At 38.7% G+C, this 22,040-nt stretch overlaps 2 protein-coding genes and 1 pseudogene across 4 annotated transcripts in view; all 3 read left to right on the plus strand.

Moving 5' to 3' along the window:
* TATDN3 (TatD DNase domain containing 3) overlaps positions 1 to 9,408 on the plus strand; it is a 126,505-nt gene extending 117,097 nt beyond the window's left edge. For all 3 annotated transcript variants that reach the window (XM_053712457.1, XM_053712458.1, XM_053712459.1), the window contains one exon: positions 9,245 to 9,408. In XM_053712457.1, coding sequence (XP_053568432.1) covers positions 9,245 to 9,388 — 144 coding nt within the window. In that variant the 3' untranslated portion in view covers positions 9,389 to 9,408. The remainder of the gene's footprint in view (positions 1 to 9,244) is intronic.
* Positions 1,912 to 3,210, plus strand: LOC128658016 (charged multivesicular body protein 1a-like; annotated as a pseudogene).
* Positions 9,409 to 14,069: 4,661 nt separating the features above from the next.
* LOC128658018 (putative deoxyribonuclease tatdn3-A) overlaps positions 14,070 to 22,040 on the plus strand; it is a 92,447-nt gene continuing 84,476 nt past the window's right edge. The window contains exon 1 of the mRNA XM_053712461.1: positions 14,070 to 14,164. Coding sequence (XP_053568436.1) covers positions 14,108 to 14,164 — 57 coding nt within the window. The 5' untranslated portion in view covers positions 14,070 to 14,107. The remainder of the gene's footprint in view (positions 14,165 to 22,040) is intronic.

Consider the following 22,040-nt stretch of genomic DNA (forward strand, 5'->3'; position numbering starts at 1 on the left):
AATAAACCTAACACTAAGCCCCTGAAGATCTTCCTACCTTGTCTTCACCTCACCGGGTTCACCGATCGGTCCAGAAGAGGGTCCGAAGTCTTGATCCAAGCCCAAGCGGGGGGCTGAAGAGTGACGTCCATCCTCGGGCTGAAGTCTGGATCCAAGCGGCAAATGAAGAAGTCCATCTTCGGGAAGAAATCTTCATCCTATCCGGGTAGAAGAGGACATCCGGACCGGCAAACATCTTCATCCAAGCCGCATCTTCTATGTTGTTCCATCGGATGACGAGCGGCTGATCTTGAAGACCTCCGGCGCGGATCCATCCTCTTCGTTCGACGTCCAACTGAAGAATGAAGGTTCCTTTAAGGGACGTCATCCAAGATGGCGTCCCTCGAATTCCGATTGGCTGATAGGATTCTATCAGCCAATCGGAATTAAGGTAGGAAAATTCTGATTGGCTGATGGAATCAGCCAATCAGATTCAAGTTCAATCCGATTGGCTGATTCAATCAGCCAATCAGATTGAGCTCGCATTCTATTGGCTGATCGTAACAGCCAATAGAATGTGAGCTCAATCTGATTGGCTGATTGAATCAGCCAATCGGATTGAACTTGAATCTGATTGGCTGATTCCATCAGCCAATCAGAATTTTCCTACCTTAATTCCGATTGGCTGATAGAATCCTATCAGCCAATCGGAATTCGAGGGACGCCATCTTGGATGACGTCCCTTAAAGGAACCTTCATTCTTCAGTTGGACGTCGAACGAAGAGGATGGATCCGCGCCGGAGGTCTTCAAGATCAGCCGCTCGTCATCCGATGGAACAACATAGAAGATGCGGCTTGGATGAAGATGTTTGCCGGTCCGGATGTCCTCTTCTGCCCGGATAGGATGAAGATTTCTTCCCGAAGATGGACTTCTTCATTTGCCGCTTGGATCCAGACTTCAGCCCTAGGATGGACGTCACTCTTCAGCCCCCCGCTTGGGCTTGGATCAAGACTTCGGACCCTCTTCTGGACCGATCGGTGAACCCGGTGAGGTGAAGACAAGGTAGGAAGATCTTCAGGGGCTTAGTGTTAGGTTTATTTAAGGGGGGTTTGGGTTAGATTAGGGGTATGTGGGTGGTGGGTTGTAATGTTGGGGGGGGGGTATTGTATGGGGTTTTTTTTACAGGCAAAAGAGCTGAATTCTTTGGGGCATGCCCTGCAAAGGGCCCTTTTCAGGGCTGGTAAGGTAAAAGAGCTTTGAACTTTTGTAATTTAGAATAGGGTAGGGCATTTTTTTATTTTGGGGGTCTTTGTTATTTTATTAGGGGGCTTAGAGTAGGTGTAATTAGTTTAAAATTGTTGTAATATTTTTCTAATGTTTGTAAATATTTTTTTATTTTTTGTAACTTAGTTATTTTTTATTTTTTGTACTTTAGTTAGTTTATTTCATTGTATTTATTTGTAGATATTGTATTTAATTAATTTATTGATAGTGTAGTGTTAGGTTTAATTGTAGATAATTGTAGGTATTTTATTTAATTAATTTATTGATAGTGTAGTGTTATGTTTAATTGTAACTTAGGTTAGGATTTATTTTACAGGTAATTTTGTAATTATTTTAACTAGGTAACTATTAAATAGTTCTTAACTATTTAATAGCTATTGTACCTGGTTAAAATAATTACAAAGTTGCCTGTAAAATAAATATAAATCCTAAAATAGCTATAATATAATTATAATTGATATTGTAGCTATATTAGGGTTTATTTTACAGGTAAGTATTTAGCTTTAAATAGGAATAATTTATTTAATAAGAGTTAATTTATTTCATTATTTTTAAATTATATTTAACTTAGGGGGTGTTAGTGTTAGGGTTAGACTTAGCTTTAGGGGTTAATCCATTTATTACAATAGCGGCGAGATTCGGTCGGCAGATTAGGGGTTAATAATTGAAGTTAGGTGTCGGCGATGTTAGGGAGGGCAGATTAGGGGTTAATACTATTTATTATGGTCTGTAATACCTACTGAGGGCGGCATGGACGACACCCTGTTTCAGCTAAAGTTCACAGCAAAACAGCTGGAAAAGTTGGCAAAGAAGGCAGAGAAGGATTCTAAGACAGAGCAAGCCAAAGTGAAAAAGGCTCTTACGCAGAAGAATGTGGATGTTGCCAGAGTATACGCTGAGAATGCCATCCGAAAGAAGAACGAGGGTCTTAATTGGTTGCGGATGGCATCACGTGTTGATGCAGTGGCTTCCAAGGTCCAGACAGCAGTCACTATGAAGGGGGTGACTAAAAACATGGCTCAGGTGACAAAAGCGTTGGACAAAGCCCTGGGATCTGTGGATCTTCAGAAAGTGTCGGCTGTCATGGATAAATTTGAGCAATAGGTTCAGAACTTGGATGTCCACACCTCGGTGATGGAGGACTCAATGGGTTCAGCAATGACACTCACTACACCGCAGGAGCAAGTTGACTCCTTGATTGTACAGATAGCAGAAGAGAATGGGTTGGAGGTGATGGATCAGCTTAACCAACTCCCTGAAGGGGCTTCTTCAGTGGGAGAGAGCTCCACCCGCCCCCAGGAAGACCAACTTTCTCGCAGGTTGGCTGCTTTGAGGAATTAAACACCTACACTCTGCAGCTCAGTCCCCTTTCTTGAACTTCAGGAGTGCTGGGGTCACTTTATCACGCTGTGGCCTTCAGATATCGTTATGGGAGGATGCTGTAGCCTTGGCTTGTTCTGCTGCTGTACGGTTTCTCAGCAGTGCTTGATCTGGAGGCTGGCCTAGCTTGTGGAATAGTCTCACTGCAGATCCCTTGCCATTGGTGGATCTACAATCCTGCAGAAAAGATCAGCATTTCTTTGTCAGTGCTATATAACCCCATTTAAAGTGCAAATGAAACCTATTCTACCCTGAACTTCCTGTCTTTGAATCTGTTAATTGTATCTTCGGAAGACTTGACTTCATATGAGTTAAGCACACACTGGACCAGGGGATTATGGCATTTGGGATTAGACACTGAAGAAGCCTCAATAGGAAATATATAAACACCGATCATGTTCAGCATAGGCCTTTGTGTGCTCAACAATTCTTCAAAATATAACTTTGTATGGGTCAACTGAGCCAACACATGAAATGCCACTCTTGAGATGTAATTTGGCAGGGTATATAACAAAACATTTTGTTCCGTTTCCTTTGTGTATTCATTACAAGCACTTCCTTCCCTATGTTTTGTCAGAAACTATCTTATTGGTGTAGAAATTACTTTTATAGCAATTTTGATTTTATCCATTATTTTACTTGTTGCTAATTTTGGATTGTGTTTCTTGTTTAAGCCCTAAATTGGAAATTCATTTTCCTGATAGATTCTATAAAAAACTTAATTGCCATATGTGACGCTCAGTGGTGAAACGGTATAGCTTCTTACTAATGGGTAAAATCTGTAAATGTGTCAGTCTGCAACATTACAAGCCAGTATCTGCAGCCTTGGTCACACTACATTTTATTGTTATCTGTATGGCTGCAGTATGGATAACTGCAGTGTGTGCAGCTAGAGTGATTGTCTGGTCTCCATCTTATGTGTAGTGTCTTCCTCAACAGAGCACTAAGATTCTATTTGTTTTATACCCATTAAATACTGATTCAGTTAAATCATATTGCTGCCTTGTGTCCAGTATCCTCTAAAGTGTTGGAGGAGCGGTGCCAAGTTAACATAATGTAGAAGAGATACCGGTTTACTAGTCAGAGGCGCCTGCAGCATCCAACAGCTATACAATTCACTTGCACAATAAACTATCGCCACGTTGTAAAGCTTGTATAATTAAAGGGATATGAAACAAAACATTTTTCTTTCATGAATCATACAGTTTTAAACAGCTTTCCAGTTAACATTCTATTATCTAGTTTGATTCGTTCTGTTGGAATCCTTTGTTGAAAGAGTAACAGTGCACTTTGGGAACTAGTTGAACACATTTTACAAGCTAATGACATGTATATAAGTGCAGCCACCAATCAGCAGATCGCTTCCAGTAGTGCATTGCTGCCTACCTAGGTATACTTATAAAGAGAGGATGCCAGGAGAACAGAGCATATTGGATGGTACAATTGAACTGGAAAGTTGTTTAAAATGGCATTTTCTGTTTCTGAATAGTAAAGATTTAATTTTTTTTTTTATTTTTTTTATTTTTTTTTTATATAACACTTTTTATTGAGATTATTGGCAAGTATAACATGCAAAGTAATATTCATTCACAATAACAGATAATTTGCATAGTACATAAAATATGGAGGTAGATAACACAGATAATAGAAAATAGGACCCAATAGTATATTTAACCTGGAAGTGGTAGAAGAGACAATTGTTTGAATGAGTTACAAATTTTCTGGGGATTTCTCTGTAGGTCATCTTATAGCTCTACTCATGAATATGTGAATGGGGTTAGTAGATAGAAATCTCATTTTTTAATAAGGGAATATTTTAATATGTAGCAATATGAAAAGGAAAAACATAAGGGGTAAACAGCGGGCCAGAGCCGCTCTAGTATTGGGGGAAGGGGGGGGGGCGTGTCCAAGTGTATGTTGGTAGTTGGTAAGTTTGTGGATATGACTTATATTTAAACTCAAAAGATATGTTAAGGAAGTCTATAAGCAAGTTCCCCGCTTTAATGGAGGACTCAGAAAACTTCAAATAAGGGATCGGGAGGGTATATATTTAAAAGCACTTGAGAAGAGATCGCGCTATGAGGCTACCAAATTGAGCTATAACTATTAACTGAAGTTATAATGGGGAGTGGGCAGCTCTATGCTATATGGTATTGATAGAGGGTAGTAGTACATAAAATGACATAGTTGAGGGTTGCACAATGAAGTGGCAGACTGAGCGCCAGCTGCCAGAAGGAGCTGCAGTGGCCAGAGAAACACCTGAATGCTGTGAATACTCTACGTCAAATATAACTATAAATAGATAGATCTAGCTGGGTTTCATATAAGGAGGAGATCACTCTATGGGTCTACTGAATTAAAGGATGGCTATGGGCGAAATTTAAAGTGAGGGGTGGGCGACTTTATGATATATGGTAATAAGGGGCAGGGGTGCATGAAATTACATACTTAAGGGCAACCCTATATAGTGTAGAACTAAATGTCAGCAGGTAGAATTGGGGGCTACTGAGGCTCTATATCAACTAGGGCAGATGGTAAATTGGCTTGCATGAGTCTCGTGCAGGGTGGAGTAACATTAAAGCCATCCAAATGTTAATGACTAAGGAGCAGATGGTAAACTCCTGAGATAGGGGAAAGTGGTTAGGTCATATTATATGGCCCTTAAACTTAAACAGAGCAATCTAAAGAAACATTTCCAATTACCATAAACAGTTGTGATCAATAAGCAAGCACAGGAGTGTATCATCATATATATATATATATATATACACATACACACATATATATATATATATATATATATATATATATATATATATATATATATATATATATATATATATACACATACATATACATACACGATGGAGGCAGTTTCTATACTGAGTACATATATTATTGAGTACATGTGGTAGGTACACTGGTTCAGAATCCATGTTAGTAATATAGGAAAAGGCTCATATGGTACTACATACCCTCATAGTAAAGCTACTTAGACTCTACTTGTGAAGTGAAAATAGGTGCAATTAGATTCATTATATACAACTGGTTCTCGGGATGCTATATACCAAGAGCCAGTAAGAACCTGGGTATGAAAATGAGAACAATCCAAGTGTCCCATGAGGAGGTGCTGCTCAGCCCAGCTGCATCACAACAGTAGAAGTAGATCCATCTGCACACCCAACCAACACAATGTCCAACGGCAAATAGCTCAGGCCAGGAATAAAAAGTGAACAGTCATAAGGCCGTCTGGCATAGGAGGCATATAAACTTGAGCATATATAGTGGGGAACAATATCTCAACATTAAGTATAGAACAGTGACTAACTAACTTCTATATGTATAAACTACAACCATCTTCAATTAGTAGGTAGCTAGGAATGCTGTATAGCGTTGCCTTCAGTGACACTAGGTTACCCAACACCTCTTTTCTGTATCTGAGGAGGTGTAAATGTAAGGAGCAGATAGGCCGGCGATCGGTCATGAGTGGGCCAGGAAAAGTCAAGCCTGATCTCTCCGGTAAGGGTATTTCGGGGCATGTGGCTAACGGCAGTGAGAGACTTACATTCTGCGGCACTCTGCGCATCCGTGCTGATGTGGTGGCGTATGGAACCTCCATGTCGGCTCCGCTTCTTACGATGCTGCACTCTTCTGATGGGGCCCTTTCCCAAGTAGGGAACCGGTAAGCCCGTGATAGATGTGGTAACTGCCTGTGTCCCAGAGGTTTTACCAGAGCTGGGGAAGCTTACAACTTGAGAAAGGTTATGCGGTCCGGTTTTGCTGTATATTTCCTCACGGTCTCCTATAGACAAACTAAGGTCCTCCGACATCTGACAGGGCACTGTGACAGCTGGGGATCCGGAGTAGGGGGGTGGTATGGCTATTCCAGGCTCTTCAAGCTGCGTCTCGGTGACTCTTACTCTGGCACCGCCCAAAAGGCCCAGGCCTCCCCTGTCTCGTGGTGCTTCTCCTGTATAGCATAGGTCATCAAAGTTCCAAAGGATCTGCAGCTCCAGCTCTCTAAATAGGGATCGGATCTGTAAATAGAGGTCTTCTGCCATACTTAAGTAAAGTGTTCAGATAAGATCAAGCAATGTAATATAATAAAGCGGAACCACTATAAACAATCAGTGCGTTGACCAGGGGAATATGATGGGCCACTGGTGTTAGGCCACAGGTTTCTCAGACAGGCCAGAGCGAGGTTTCTGCCCACAGGGACGTGATAATGTTAAGTTTAGCTAGCTCCGTGACTGCTTCCAAAGAAATATCATAAATCTTGTAGTTAGATGTGGCAAGATAGAAGAGATAGGTAGCAGATTATGAAATTAAGCGTGGAGCTTCCTTGAAGTGCGTCTCTCCATGTCTGTGGCTTGGACACGCCCCCAAGATTTAATTTTTTACTTTACTGTCCCTTTAATATGATTTGGTTGCTGTTTCTATAGAAACCTGGTTTCTAAGGGGTATCTTTAAAACAGAGGTAGACCAATACACTTCAAATTGTAGATGTTTTTTTTCCCTAGGAGTCGGACAATGGTTTATGCATAATGTTAATATGTGCAATAGTAATAAACAAGAAGCCTGGAGTAAAATCTATGACCTTTTGGGTTTATCAAGCCCTGTTTTAGGGATACCCTTTTAGAAACTGTACAAAGTTGGTATTTTCTGATACATTTTTTGCCTTTGTCATTTTTTGTGTATTTTTTTTTCTGTAAATTATCTGGTAAAATATTTACTTATCAAAATAAATTCTGTTGAAGCCAAAAAAAAAAAAAAAAAATACTATTTATTATAGGGTTATTGAGGCGGGAGTGAGGCGGATTAGGGGTTAATAACTTTATTATAGTAGCGGTGCGGTCCGCTCGGCAGATTAGGGGGTTAATAAGTGTAGTTAGGTGGAGGCGACGTTGAGGGGGGCAGATTAGGGGTTAATAAATATAATATAGGGGTCGGCGGTGTTAGGGGCAGCAGATTAGGGGTAATAAGGATAACGTAGGTGGCGGTCGGCAGATTAGGGGTTAAAAAAATGTAATCGAGTGGTGGCGATGTGGGGGGACCTCGGTTTAGGGGTACATAGGTAGTTTATGGGTGTTAGTGTACTTTAGAGCACAGTAGTTAAGAGCTTTATAAACCGGCGTTAGCCCAGAAAGCTCTTAACTACTGACTTTTTTCTGCGGCTGGAGTTTTGTCGTTAGATTTCTAACGCTCACTTCAGCCACGACTCTAAATACCGGCGTTAGAAAGATCCCATTGAAAAGATAGGATACGCAATTGACGTAAGGGGATCTGCGGTATGGAAAAGTCGCGGCTGGAAAGTGAGCGTTAGACCCTTTCCTGACTGACTCTAAATACCGGCGGTAGCCCAAAACCAGCGTTAGGAGCCTCTAACGCTGGTTTTCACGGCTACCGCCCAACTCTAAATCTAGGCCAGTGTGTCAGGCTGGGGGTGCCCTCTTGCAGACTCAACATGGTCCGGAGTTTTGGCAGCTCACCATAAGTGCTGTACTTCCCATATCGCTAAATTGGTGAAAGGGGGTGAGTACCCCTAAATATTATATTTCATTGTTTTATTCTAACTCAGGCTTAGTTTGACTCATATAGCTGAGGTGTCCACACACTGATGAGGGCTATTTATGCACATATACACTGATATGGTAGTGTTTGTTATTACTCAGTACTCAATTACTATAGCTTTGTATTATTTTATATCGCTCCTTGCGTTATATTCGCGTCTTTAACTTTTCTCCATTTCCATAATAAATGTCTATCTTTCGCGTTATACTCGGGTAGCATTATACTTGAGTATCTACGGTATTTCATTTTGCATCATTGCTGGCAAATACATACTACCACTGTATCTCTGAGCAGCTTTGGTGTTTGAATGCAAGCACGCAAAGCATATGTACATATGCTACATGTACAGTAAAAGCTATTATGATGGTGGCCTTGGAGCCCAGAGCACAGATGTAAAGCAATATGACTGTGCTAAAGTCAGGGCCACTCTTATTGTTTGCAGAGCCCTGGGCAAGACAACATTGTGGGAGCCCTCAAGCAAGGCCCCTTATTTCCATCACACTGTATGGCCCATCCCTGTCCCAACATTCAGTATGTCTTATATAAAGAATAACGTTATATATTACCCCTCCTGATACCATAAACACTTCTTCATAAAGTAAATACAGTGTTTACATTGCACATTCTTATGGTATGTTTACCTTGTTATTTCTTATTTGTATTATATATTTGAATGTTTACATTTTAACAAGAGATTTTTTAATAAGAGTTATCTTTTTTTGTACTACCCGTGCTGGGATATAAAGCCATTAGCTCTGGGTGTGAATTTTTGTTTTACCTTGCTATGTCTACCAAGCTGGAAAATTGATCGAGTCAGTCATGATGAAAACTGCCAGACCAATCTCTGCAAATTTAAAATGAAATCATGTGTAGCAACCTTTTTTTTATTAGAGTAGCTTCCAAACAATATTTTATAGTAAAACATGTAAATATGTTTGTTTACTCTGACAGAGATAATGGCAAGGATTTAACGTTTTAATGATTAAATCATTTTGTCTCCTGTTTTTTTGTTTGTTTTTTGTTTTACAGGTTAGAAATGAACCAAAAAACATAATGTTTTCTGCTGAGTACATAGCGACGGTGAAGGGAGTTTCATTGGAGGAGGTTATGAAGATAACTACGAAAAATGCTGTTAAACTTTTTCCAAAATTGCTTTATATATTTCACAAATAAAAATATATATGTACTCTAAATGCATTGTTAAAAAATAATTTAAAAATGAATTTGAGCAAATACTTAGTGTTATAGATTGGGGTCTTTGTTGGCTTAGGCCTGTGCCTAGGGCAGCAGAATTTATGGGGCAGCAAATTGTGAGCGGTAGAGACATTCCTACTTTTTCTCTCCAAACATTTAATTCATTATTTAAGGATCCCTAGTTATCTTTACTGATGTACAACACCCTCATACACCACTGGCCTCTGGGTGTGAGAAATAGATGAGGCAAAATATTAACTAAATTTGTTGGAGAAGTACAGGGGCAGCAGATTTTCCTGTGGCTAGAGCAGCACAAAAGCTAAATAAACCACTAGGGTGCTCGAACAAAATGCCTATGGACAGAGTGCCAAAGCACATTTGTCCGTCAGACTGTGTTTCAACGTCAGCCAAGGGCAAATACGCTCCAGAGTGCTCTGTTCTAATTAGAGTCTCGGGCGCCGCAACCACGTCTGGGAACCTAACCATGAGTCCCACCCCCACGATGTGCTTTTAACTATCTTTCGATCTGTGTCTATCTTTCGATATGCATCAATCCTTATCTATCTCGTGGCCGGACTGTTATTAGACGGCCATTTGTCTGTCGGAATATTATCCATGACACAAATGTCAGTCGGACAAATGTCTGGCCATAGGTTATAGGTACAGTGTCATAGTGCCAACAATATTTTTTTGCCAGTCCTGTCAACATCATTTAATGTGCACTATGTCTGTACATAGACTGGTTTTTATTATTAGACAGCACTGGTAGAAGTGTCTTGTTTAGTCACCTTTTTCTAGTCTTTCCAATACTATTCCAAACTTCTTCTATTACAAGGAAGATAAAGAACTCAGTGTCTCATGGACATTCATCATAATAGGCAACTTTGAATCTCACATTTCTGCCAGGAATATGAGCTTTCCATAGGAAATCACACATTGCAAAGTGCAACTTTGATAACAGTTCATGCATAAAAGCTGTAACTCTGTATAATAGCCTTCATAGTAACTTGCATTTTCAAGTCAAATTTGGACCCTTCTCAATGAACCTGGGTTTCCTACAGTACATTGATTACCTCAGCTCTAGTCTAGCTTATTATCCCCTTATTTTATTGTGTGTTTGTTAAAGGGGCCAACCCTACAAATAAGTGTGGGAACTCACTAAGACTTCCACCCCCTCACAATTAATATTGTTTTATACACACATACTGTATTTATATGTATATAATCTATACACTCTGGGTAATAAAAGCAAATTAAAACCAATGAAGGGCTGAATGGTTGCCGTTGGGCCTGAGAATGGACACCCATGTTACATTTTTATATGGCAGGGGGCGAACGTTTTTATTTGTATCAGAAAACAAACTCCCAAAGAAATCCAAGCAAAAGAAGAAAGTGCCACTGGAAACCAGAAGTTAAAACATCAAAATTCTTTATTGGTTCATATTAAAATAGTCATAGACTACGGTCTATTTGTCCGAAACCGGTCAGTCATTTTTCCTGTGCTCACATATGTTTTGTATGGAGTTCGCTACCATTTTAGTATGAACCAATAAAGATTTTGGATGTTTTAACTCCTGGTATCCAGTGGCACCTTCTTCTTTTGCTTGGATTTCTTTGGGAGTTTGTTTTCTGATATTGTCTATGGAGTACTGGGACTCCATTCCTACGTTCTAATCCAAAGCAAGATTGGGCTGATTTGTGCTTTTTCGTCACACCCAAGAGGAGGAGTTACAGGGCGAGTCATGGAGCAGAGCTAAGCAGAGTGAGAGCGGGAGAGATGAAAGGATCAAGCTGCAGTTAAAGTACCTGTCAGGAGCAACATACAGACGGCTTTGAGGGTTCGGCTGGTACGGCACACAGATATCATGAGGAGCTCACAGTAACATAGGCTGTTAAATTGTTTTGGCTTGTATTACGAGGAGAGTACTTCATACTAAACGGGTTGATTACCGCTGCTTGCGGACCTCCATGTATGTAAAGATACAGTATCTCACAAAAGTGAGTACACTCCTCACATTTTTTGTAAATATTTTATTATATCTTTTCATGTGACAACACTGAAGAAATGACACTTTGCTACAATGTAAAGTAGTAAGTGTACAACCTGTATAAAAGTGTAAATTTGCTATCCCCTCAAAATAACTCAACACATAGCCATTAATGTCTAAACCATTGGCAACAAAAGTGAGTACACCCCTAAGTGGAAATGTACAAATTGGGCCCAAAGTGTCAATATTTTGTGTGGCAACCATTATTTTTCAGCACTGCCTTAACCCTCTTGGGCATGGAGTTCATCAGAGCTTCACAGGTTGCCACTGGAGTCCTCTTCCACTCCTCCATGACGACATCATGGAGCTGGTGGATGTTAGAGACCTTGCACTCCCCCACCTTCCATTTGAGGTTGCCCCACAGATGCTCAATTGGGTTTAGGTCTGGAGACATGCTTAGCCAGTCCCTCACCTTTACCCTCAGCTTCTTTAGCAAGGCAGTGGTCGTCTTGGAGGTGTGTTTGGGGTCGTTATCATGTTGGAATACTGTCCTGCAGCCCAGTCTCCGAAGGAAGGGGATCATGCTCTGCTTTAGTATGTCACAGTACATGTTGGCATTCATGGTTCTCTCAATAAACTGCCGGTAGCACTCATGCAGGCCCAGACCATGATACTCCCACCATCGTGCTTGACTGTAGGCAAGACACACTTGTCTTTATACCCCTCACCTGGTTGCCGCCACACACGCTTGACACCATCTGAACCAAATAAGTTTATCTTGGTCTCATCGGACCACAGGACATGGTTCCAGTAATCCATATCCTTAGTCTGCTTGTCTTCAGCAAACTGTTTGAGGGCTTTCTTGTGCATCATCTTTAGAAGAGGCTTCCTTCTGGGACGACAGCCATGCAGACCAATTTGGATGCAGTGTGCAGCGTATGGTCTGAGCACTGACAGGCTGACCCCCCCCCCCCCCACCCCTTCAACCTCTGCAGCAATGCTGGCAGCACTCATATGTCTATTTCCCAAAGACAACCTCTGGATATGACGCTGTGCACGTGCACTCAACTTCTTTAGTCGAACATGGCGAGGCCTGTTCTGAGTGGAACCTGTCCTGTGAAACTGCTGTATGGTCTTCCCCACTGTGCTGCAGCTCAGTTTCCGGGTCCTTGCAATCGTCTCATAGCCTAGGCCATCTTTATGTAGAGCAACAATTCTTTTTTTTAAGATCTCAGAGAGTTCTTTGCCATGAGGTGCCATGTTGAACTTCCAGTGACCAGCATGAGAGAGATAACACCAAATTTATCACACCTGCTCCCCATTCACACCTGAGACCTTGTAACACTAACGAGTCACATGACACTGGGGAGGGAAAATGGCTAATTGGTCCCAATTTGGACATTTCCACTTAGGGGTGTACTCACTTTTGTTGCCAACGGTTTAAACATTATTGGCTATGTGTTGAGTTATTTTGAGGGGACAGCAAATTTACACTGTTATACAGGCTGTACAGTCACTACTTTACATTGTAGCAAAGTGTAATTTCTTCAGTGTTGTCACATGAAAAAATATTTAAAAATATTTACAAAAATGGGAGGGGTGTATGTTTTTAATATATATATATACACACACACACATACTGAATACATTTTTCATTGATAACTTCAGTACAATTAGGCAAAGCTGAATCTTGTCAGCATATTAATAGCCCTGAGAAAATAATTTCACACACACATATATTTGTGTGTCTGTGTGTTGTTTTGACATTTAATAGTAAGACTAAAGACTTACTATTTTATTTGAGCTATTTTCCAATTGCAAAAGAAAATACACATACAAAAATCCTACCTCCAATGTATTGCCAATTAAAGAGACAGTGCACTGTAACATTTTCTTTCATTTAATGTTTTCCCAGTGATTCATTTTACCTGCTCGAGTGTAAAACTGTTTACAGATAGTGTCTTTAAAGTGAAGGTCCATTTTGATGAATTAGTGCCTGTTTTTTAATAAACCTATTAAAAACAAGGGCACTTTAATTCATCAAAATTGACATTTCGCTGTTTTCTTCAAAAACTTAGAGGAAGCCTGATTCGTCATTTCTGACGTCTGCAGAGGCTTCTGACGGCCGGGGGAAATCGCTGGAGCGGCATTCAGGATTAGAAGGTACGTTTTTGAAGAAAACTGTGAAATGTCAATTTTGATTAATTAAAGTGCCCTTGTTTTTAATAGGTTTATTAAAAACCGGAAACTAATTAATCAAAATGGACTTTACTTTAACTTTATTTGAGTTATCTGTTTTCTTTTTGTATCCTCCACTAAAAATATAATTTCTGCAGTAATGGCTACAGAAAAGCTATGTAAACAAGATACATCGGAGCATAGTAACCTCACAGTACAGGGTGGGGCAAAAAAAGAGATACAAGCCCTTTGTAAAAGATGTTTAAATACAATTATTTTATGCCGTTTGCCTGCAGTCACTGTACCTTTTACAATACGTCTCTAACGTTAAGCTAACCACGCCCATAGATGTCGTAAGCTTTAGAGCTACCCAACCCCGGCCACAGTATATTGATCAAGTCTTCTTATTCCGCCTACAGCCTATACACAGAGCGCGCTTACACACGCCCACATCACCAACTCCGCCAATGATATTGTACAAACAGTCTGGCTCCGCCCAATATGCTCGCCTGCCTGTTCCGAGTGACTGCAAATGGCATCGGGTTATATTGACTGTCACTGTCACATCACAGCTGAGGAGTTCGTGCAGGTAACGCGCATTCTTAGCTCAGCTGCTTGTAAAGCCTCTCACCGTCATGTGACAGGGAAATAGCATCTTACGTTGGGGTATCTGTCACGTGAACAGGGAGAGAGTCATTTATTGGGCATTGGTTACGTGGAAAGCGTGACGTATCTGTGACGTTTTTTTCTAGCGTAGAGGCAGTTTTGCAAATGCTTTATGGTGTGTTTCTACGCATGCAGTCTTATGTTATTAGCCAAATGTAATTTATGTACTCGATTTTATTAATAGACGAAGATGTTCACAAGTCAATAATACACTATAGTGACACTAGCTGTTTATTTTCTAAGAGTAATAGGGAGAGAAAATGTTGGTACTATTGCTGGAATAGGGCATTTGTCTGTTCTACTACAGACACTTTTTTTAACAATTGCTAAGCAGGTGGTTGGTATATTTCAGGCTACAAAACTGCAATAAAATATTGCTATTATATTTCGGTAACACTGTTCTTGAAATATGTCATAACGTACCTCCTAATATTGCAAAATTCAAAAGAGGCCCCAACCCCCACAGCAAAAGTGTGATATGTGACTGGCAGGAGCAGGGATGGGGCTTAAAAAACCATAGACCAAAGTAATATAAATACAATTCTAAATCAAATCATATCATATTTTAATACTTTTAGGCAGCAAATCTACATAGCAATAGCATACACTTATACATGCAGATAAACACACACTACATAGCATACACTTATACATGCAGATACACACACACTACATAGCATACACTTATACATGCAGATACACACACGCTACATAGCATACACTTATACATGCAGATAAACTCACACTACATAGCATACACTTATACATGCAGATACACACACTACATAGCATACACTTATACATGCAGATACACACACACTACATAACATACACTTATACATGCAGATACAGATACACACTACATAGCATACACTTATACATGCAGATGCACACACACTACATAGCATACACTTATACATGCAGATACACAGGCACTACATAGCATACACTTATACATGCAGCTACACAGACACTATATAGTATACACTTATACATGCAGATACACACACACTACATAACATACACTTATACATGCAGATACACTCACACTACATAACATACACTTATACATGCAGATACACTCACACTACATAGTATACACTTATACATGCAGATACAGTCACACTACATAGTATACACTTATACATGCAGATACACTCACACTACATAACATACACTTATACATGCAGATACACTCACACTACATAACATACACTTATACATGCAGATACACTCACACTACATAACATACACTTATACATGCAAATACACTCACACTACATAACATACACTTATACATGCAGATACACTCACACTACATAGTATACACTTATACATGCAGATACACACACACTACATAACATACACTTATACATGCAGATAAACACCCACTACATAGCATACACTTATACATGCAGATACACACACACTACATAGCATACACTTATACATGCAGCTACACAGACACTATATAGTATACACTTATACATGCAGACACACACACACACTACATAGCATACACTTATACATGCAGATACACACACACTACATAGCATACACTTATACATGCAGATACACACACACTACATAGCATACACTTATACATGCAGATACACACACTACATAGCATACACTTATACATGCAGATAAACACACACTACATAGCATACACTTATACATGCAGATACACACACACTACATAGCTTACAATTATACATGCAGATACACACACACTACATAACATACACTTATACATGCAGATACACACACTACATAGCATACACTTATACATGCAGATACACACACACTACATAGCATACACTTATACATGCAGATACACACACACTACATAGCATACACTTATACATGCAGATAAACACACTACATAGCATACACTTATACATAGCATACACTTATACATGCAGATAAACACACACTACATAGCATACACTTATACATGCAGATACACACACACTACATAGCATACACTTATACATGCAGATACACACACACTACATAGCATACACTTATACATGCAGATAAACACACAATACATAGCATACACTTATACATGCAGATAAACACACACACTACATAACATACACTTATACATGCAGATACACACACTACATAGCATACACTTATACATGCAGATACACACACTACATAGCATACACTTATACATGCAGATAAACACACAATACATAGCATACACTTATACATGCAGATAAACACACACTACATAGCATACACTTATACATGCAGATAAACACACAATACATAGCATACACTTATACATGCAGATAAACACACACACTACATAACATACACTTATACATGCAGATACACACACTACATAGCATACACTTATACATGCAGATACACACTTTACATACAGATACACACACACACTACATAGCTTACACTTATACATGCAGATACACACACTACATAGCATACACTTATACATGCAGATACACACACACTACATAGCATACACTTATACATGCAGATAAACACACAATACATAGCATACACTTATACATGCAGATAAACACACACACTACATAACATACACTTATACATGCAGATACACACACTACATAGCATACACTTATACATGCAGATACACACTTTACATACAGATACACACACACACTACATAGCTTACACTTATACATGCAGATACACACACTACATAGCATACACTTATACATGCAGATACACACTTTACATACAGATACACACACACACTACATAGCATACACTTATACATGCAGATACACACACACTACATAGCATACACTTATACATGCAGATAAACACACACTACATAGCATACACTTATACATGCAGATACACACACACTACATAACATACACTTATACATGCAGATACACACACACTACATAGCATACACTTATACATGCAGATAAACACACACTACATAGCATACACTTATACATGCATATAAACACACACTACATAGCATACACTTACACATGCAGATGCACACACACTATATAGCATACACTTATACATGCAGATACACACACACTACATAGCATACACTTACACATGCAGATAAACACACACTACATAGCATACACTTACACATGCAGATACACACACACTACATAGCATACACTTATACATGCAGATACACACACACTACATAGCTTACACTTATACATGCAGATAAACACACACTACATAGCATACACTTATACATGCAGATAAACACACACTACATAGCATACACTTATACATGCAGATAAACACACTACATAGCATACACTTATACATGCAGATACACACACACACTACATAGTATACACTTATACATGCAGATACACACACACACACACACTACATAACATACACTTATACATGCAGATACACACACACACTACATAGCATACACTTATACATGCAGATACACACACACTACATAACATACACTTATACATGCAGATACACACACACTACATAACATACACTTATACATGCAGATACACACACACTACATAACATACACTTATACATGCAGATACACACACACTACATAGTATACACTTATACATGCAGATACATACACACTACATAACATACACTTATACATGCAGATACACACACACTACACATAGTTGCCAACATTTAAAAAAAAAATTCCAGGGACACTTTGCAGCAGAGCAAGCAAGCGGGTTACTGGAGTATTGACGACCTACTGTTTAACTGCTCCGCCCACTCAGTTCTGCAATCAAAACACACCCATTTGAAAGTAATAGTATAATTTAGATTTATCCATAGTTTATTATACAGATTACAGCACCAAGCTCTTACACCTACCCAGTCTCTGGAACACATTCTGGGCATATGGTTATGTTTACAACACAGCATCAAAATTAGAAAGACACATAATATGTGAACCCATTCAATAATAATAACAATATTCCATTAGGAATTAATTATATTTAAATAATACACTATATCTATTTATCATCTATCTATCGGTATATGTTCATGTGTGTGTGTGTATATATATATATATGCAAACAACAAATGTTGTGCAAAGGAGATTTTCAGGGACATTTCCAGGGACAAACAAAATCCAGGGACATACAACAAAATCCAGGGACTGTCCCTGGAAATCAGGGACTGTTGGCAACTATGACTACATAGCATACACTTATACATGCAGATACACACACACTATATAGCATACACTTACACATGCAGATACACACACACACTACATAGCATACACTTATACATGCAGATAAACACACACTACATAGTATACACTTATACATGCAGATAAACACACACTACATAGCATACACTTATACATGCAGATAAACACACTACATAGCATACACTTATACATGCAGATACACACACACACACTACATAGCATACACTTACACATGCAGATAAACACACACTACATAGCATACACTTATACATGCAGATACACACACAATACACAGCATACACTTATACATGCAGATACACACACACACTACATAGCATACACTTATACAGGGAGATACACACACTACATAGTATACACTTATACATGCAGATACACACACACACACTACATAGCATACATTTATACATGCAGATACACACACTACATAGCATACACTTATACATGCAGATACACACACACACTACATAGCATACACTTATACAGGGAGATACACACACTACATAGTATACACTTATACATGCAGATACACACACACACTACATAGCATACATTTATACATGCAGATACACACACTACATAGCATACACTTATACATGCAGATGCACACACCATATATGGATATCTGTGATTCATTGTATGGGGTCCTGGGGTTGGCAAGCACATTAGCTGGCAGTCTGAGGCTGCCACTGTTCGTTACCCTGGTGTTAGCACTGCTTATCATATAGAACTCAAGGCATGCTAGTATTATCAACAGTGGTTAGATGTCATCACTACCAGAGGCTAGAGGTCACCATTATCTGATGTCAGAGTGTATACAGCCTTCTTACTCTTACTGCTTAATCCACACACCATTCCTTTTCCACAGGGAATCTAACAGGTATCTAACTTTTTTTTTTAATATATGGGGAAATGCGGGACAGATGGCAAGCAACCCGGGATAGACCCCGAAAAAACAACAGATTTGATCCCCAGTCCATAGCAAAAACAACAGATTTGATCCCCAAAATGTTGGTCCGCTGTTGTTTCACTGGTAAAAAGCTCTGTTGTTTCCCGGTGAAAAGAACAATTGTTCCTGGGACAAGCAGCTGATCTACAATCATTGTAACACCCATATTTCTAATTTTTTCACATGAGCTTTCTCCAACCAGGACAAAGAGAAGAAAACAGATAAAGGAGAAAGACCAAATAAATTAATACAAATTACTACAACCACTTTTGCCTAGGACTGCTGTCATAAAGACATTTCTGCTTTTTCTAATACAAATATTCCAAGAGGACTAAGAAATAATGATAATAGGAGTAAATTAGAAAGTTGCTTAAAATTGCATGCTCTATCTGAATAATAAAAAGAAAAATAATTGTGTTCAGTATTCCTTTAATTTTAACCTTACTGTACCTTTAATTATTTTATTTATTGAGTGCTATTACTACACAAAACCCTTGACCATTCATCTGATTTTATGTATTGTCATAATATCTAGTTATTTTACACACACACACACACACACACATATATATATATATATATAAAATCACATTTAGAAAATTATAGAATTATAGTAATAAAACGATATTATATATTCCACCGAAGCAGAGGACTCTGTAAGAATAATCAAATGAGATAAAACATCCTCAAAAATTTTAAATTAAACTATTTGTTTTTAACACAGATTTCAACATGCAAGTCATGATTCAGAAAGAGTATGCAGTTTTAAAAAATAAATTTCAATGTACTCCAATTTTATTTAATTAATTGGCTTACCAGATGTGTTCAGCTAGGTCCCAGTAATGCATTGCTGCTCTGGAAATTACTTATACTATGTGTTAACTTTGTTCTTTGTTGAAACTTAATCCCTTGGGCCAATCCGACGTAGATCTACGTCAAACAGATATAGCCCACTGTACCGCAAAACGCAGATCTACGTCTGACCTTCGGGAAGCTTCAGCAGTCTCGGTTATCAAGTGATAATAGAGACTTGATCTTCCTGGGGTACAGGCATCATCTGTCTTCATATAGTAAAGAAGCACTTCGTTACCATATGAAGGCAGATTGCCAGATGGTTACAGATAGTGACACAGTTTGTGTCACTGTTTGTATTGATCTCTGTTGGTGCTGGTGGGAGGGAGGCTACAGAAAATAAAGTTTTGAAAAAGGAGGAATCAGGGTGGGGGGGACCCTACATAGCGATTGCAGGTAGTGGGGGGACCACTTCACTACAAAAAAATAAAATAAATAGTAAATACATAAAAAAAAAATAACAATAAAACAATAAACTGGGTTCTGGCAGACAGATGTTTGGGGTGGGAGGTGGGAGGGTAAGGTGGATCCTACACTGCAGAAAATAAATACGATTAATTTCTTTTTTTTTTTTTTTTAAAAGCCCTAAAACTTCATGTTCGCAGACTGTCTGTCAGGATCTAAAATGGTGGTGGGAGTGCTGTTTGGGAGAGAGGTGGCGGTGGGAGGGTAATCCTTATACTAGAATACTATAACCCTTGTCCTCTAACTAACTAACCCCTTCATGGCTAGGAATTTCAGAAGTATGGTGCACAGCTGCATATAGCGGCCTTCTGATTACCAAAAAGCAATGGCAAAGCCATGCATGTCTGCTGTTTTTTAACAATGAGGATCCCAGAGAAGCTTTTACAATAATTTGTGTTATAACTGCACAAGCAGTATGTAAATAATTTCAGTGAGAAACCCAAAGTTTGTGAAAAAAGTTAATGATTTTTTAAATATGATTGCATTTAGTGGTGAAACAATAGCATGAAATATACCAAAATGGGTCTACATCAATACCTTGGGTTCTATACTAAAAATGGAGTAATAGCAAAAATACAAAAAATTCACCGGTATTTTGGGCAAGTTTTTTTTTTTTTTAAATTCACAGTAGCGAAGGGGTTAAAGGGACATGAAATCCACATTTTTTTCCTCGATGATTCAGATAGTTTTTTTTATTTTAAACAACTTTCCAACTTCTGTTATCTAATTTGTTTTGTTCTCTTGATATCCTTTGTTGCAAAGGGAGCCGCTGATTGGTGGCTGTAGATATATGCCTCATGTTATTGGCTGCCCTATGTGTTCAGCTAGCTCCCTGTAGTGCATTGAATGAAGCAAATTAGATAATAGAAGTAAATTGGAAAGCTGTTTAAAATTGTGTTCCTTATCTGAATCATGAAAGGAAAAAAATGAACTTGAAAGGAGCTTCCATGATAGATCTTTATTTAGGCTCAGTAGTGTGTATGTGTCTTTAAAATTATACATATGACATTATTACAAACACTGCTGACAAATAGTTCTCAAGACACATGTACACTCCTTAGCATATCTATATATACTTGTGTAAAAGAGCTATGTTTCAACAAAGAATAAAAAGGTGAATTGATAATAAATAATCATCTAGCAAGATTGTTAAAATTGTACAGTCTGATTAATTAATATTTTCATTTTGACTTCCAACGTTCTTTAAAGGGACTCTGAACCAAACATTTTTCTTTCATGATTCAGATAGATCATGCAATTTTAAGCAACTCTCTAATTTACTCCTTTTATCTTCGATCTCTTGTTATCTTTATTTAAAAA

This window comes from Bombina bombina, chromosome 4, assembly GCF_027579735.1.
Source record: "Bombina bombina isolate aBomBom1 chromosome 4, aBomBom1.pri, whole genome shotgun sequence".
In the NCBI taxonomy this organism is placed as follows: Eukaryota; Metazoa; Chordata; class Amphibia; order Anura; family Bombinatoridae; genus Bombina; species Bombina bombina.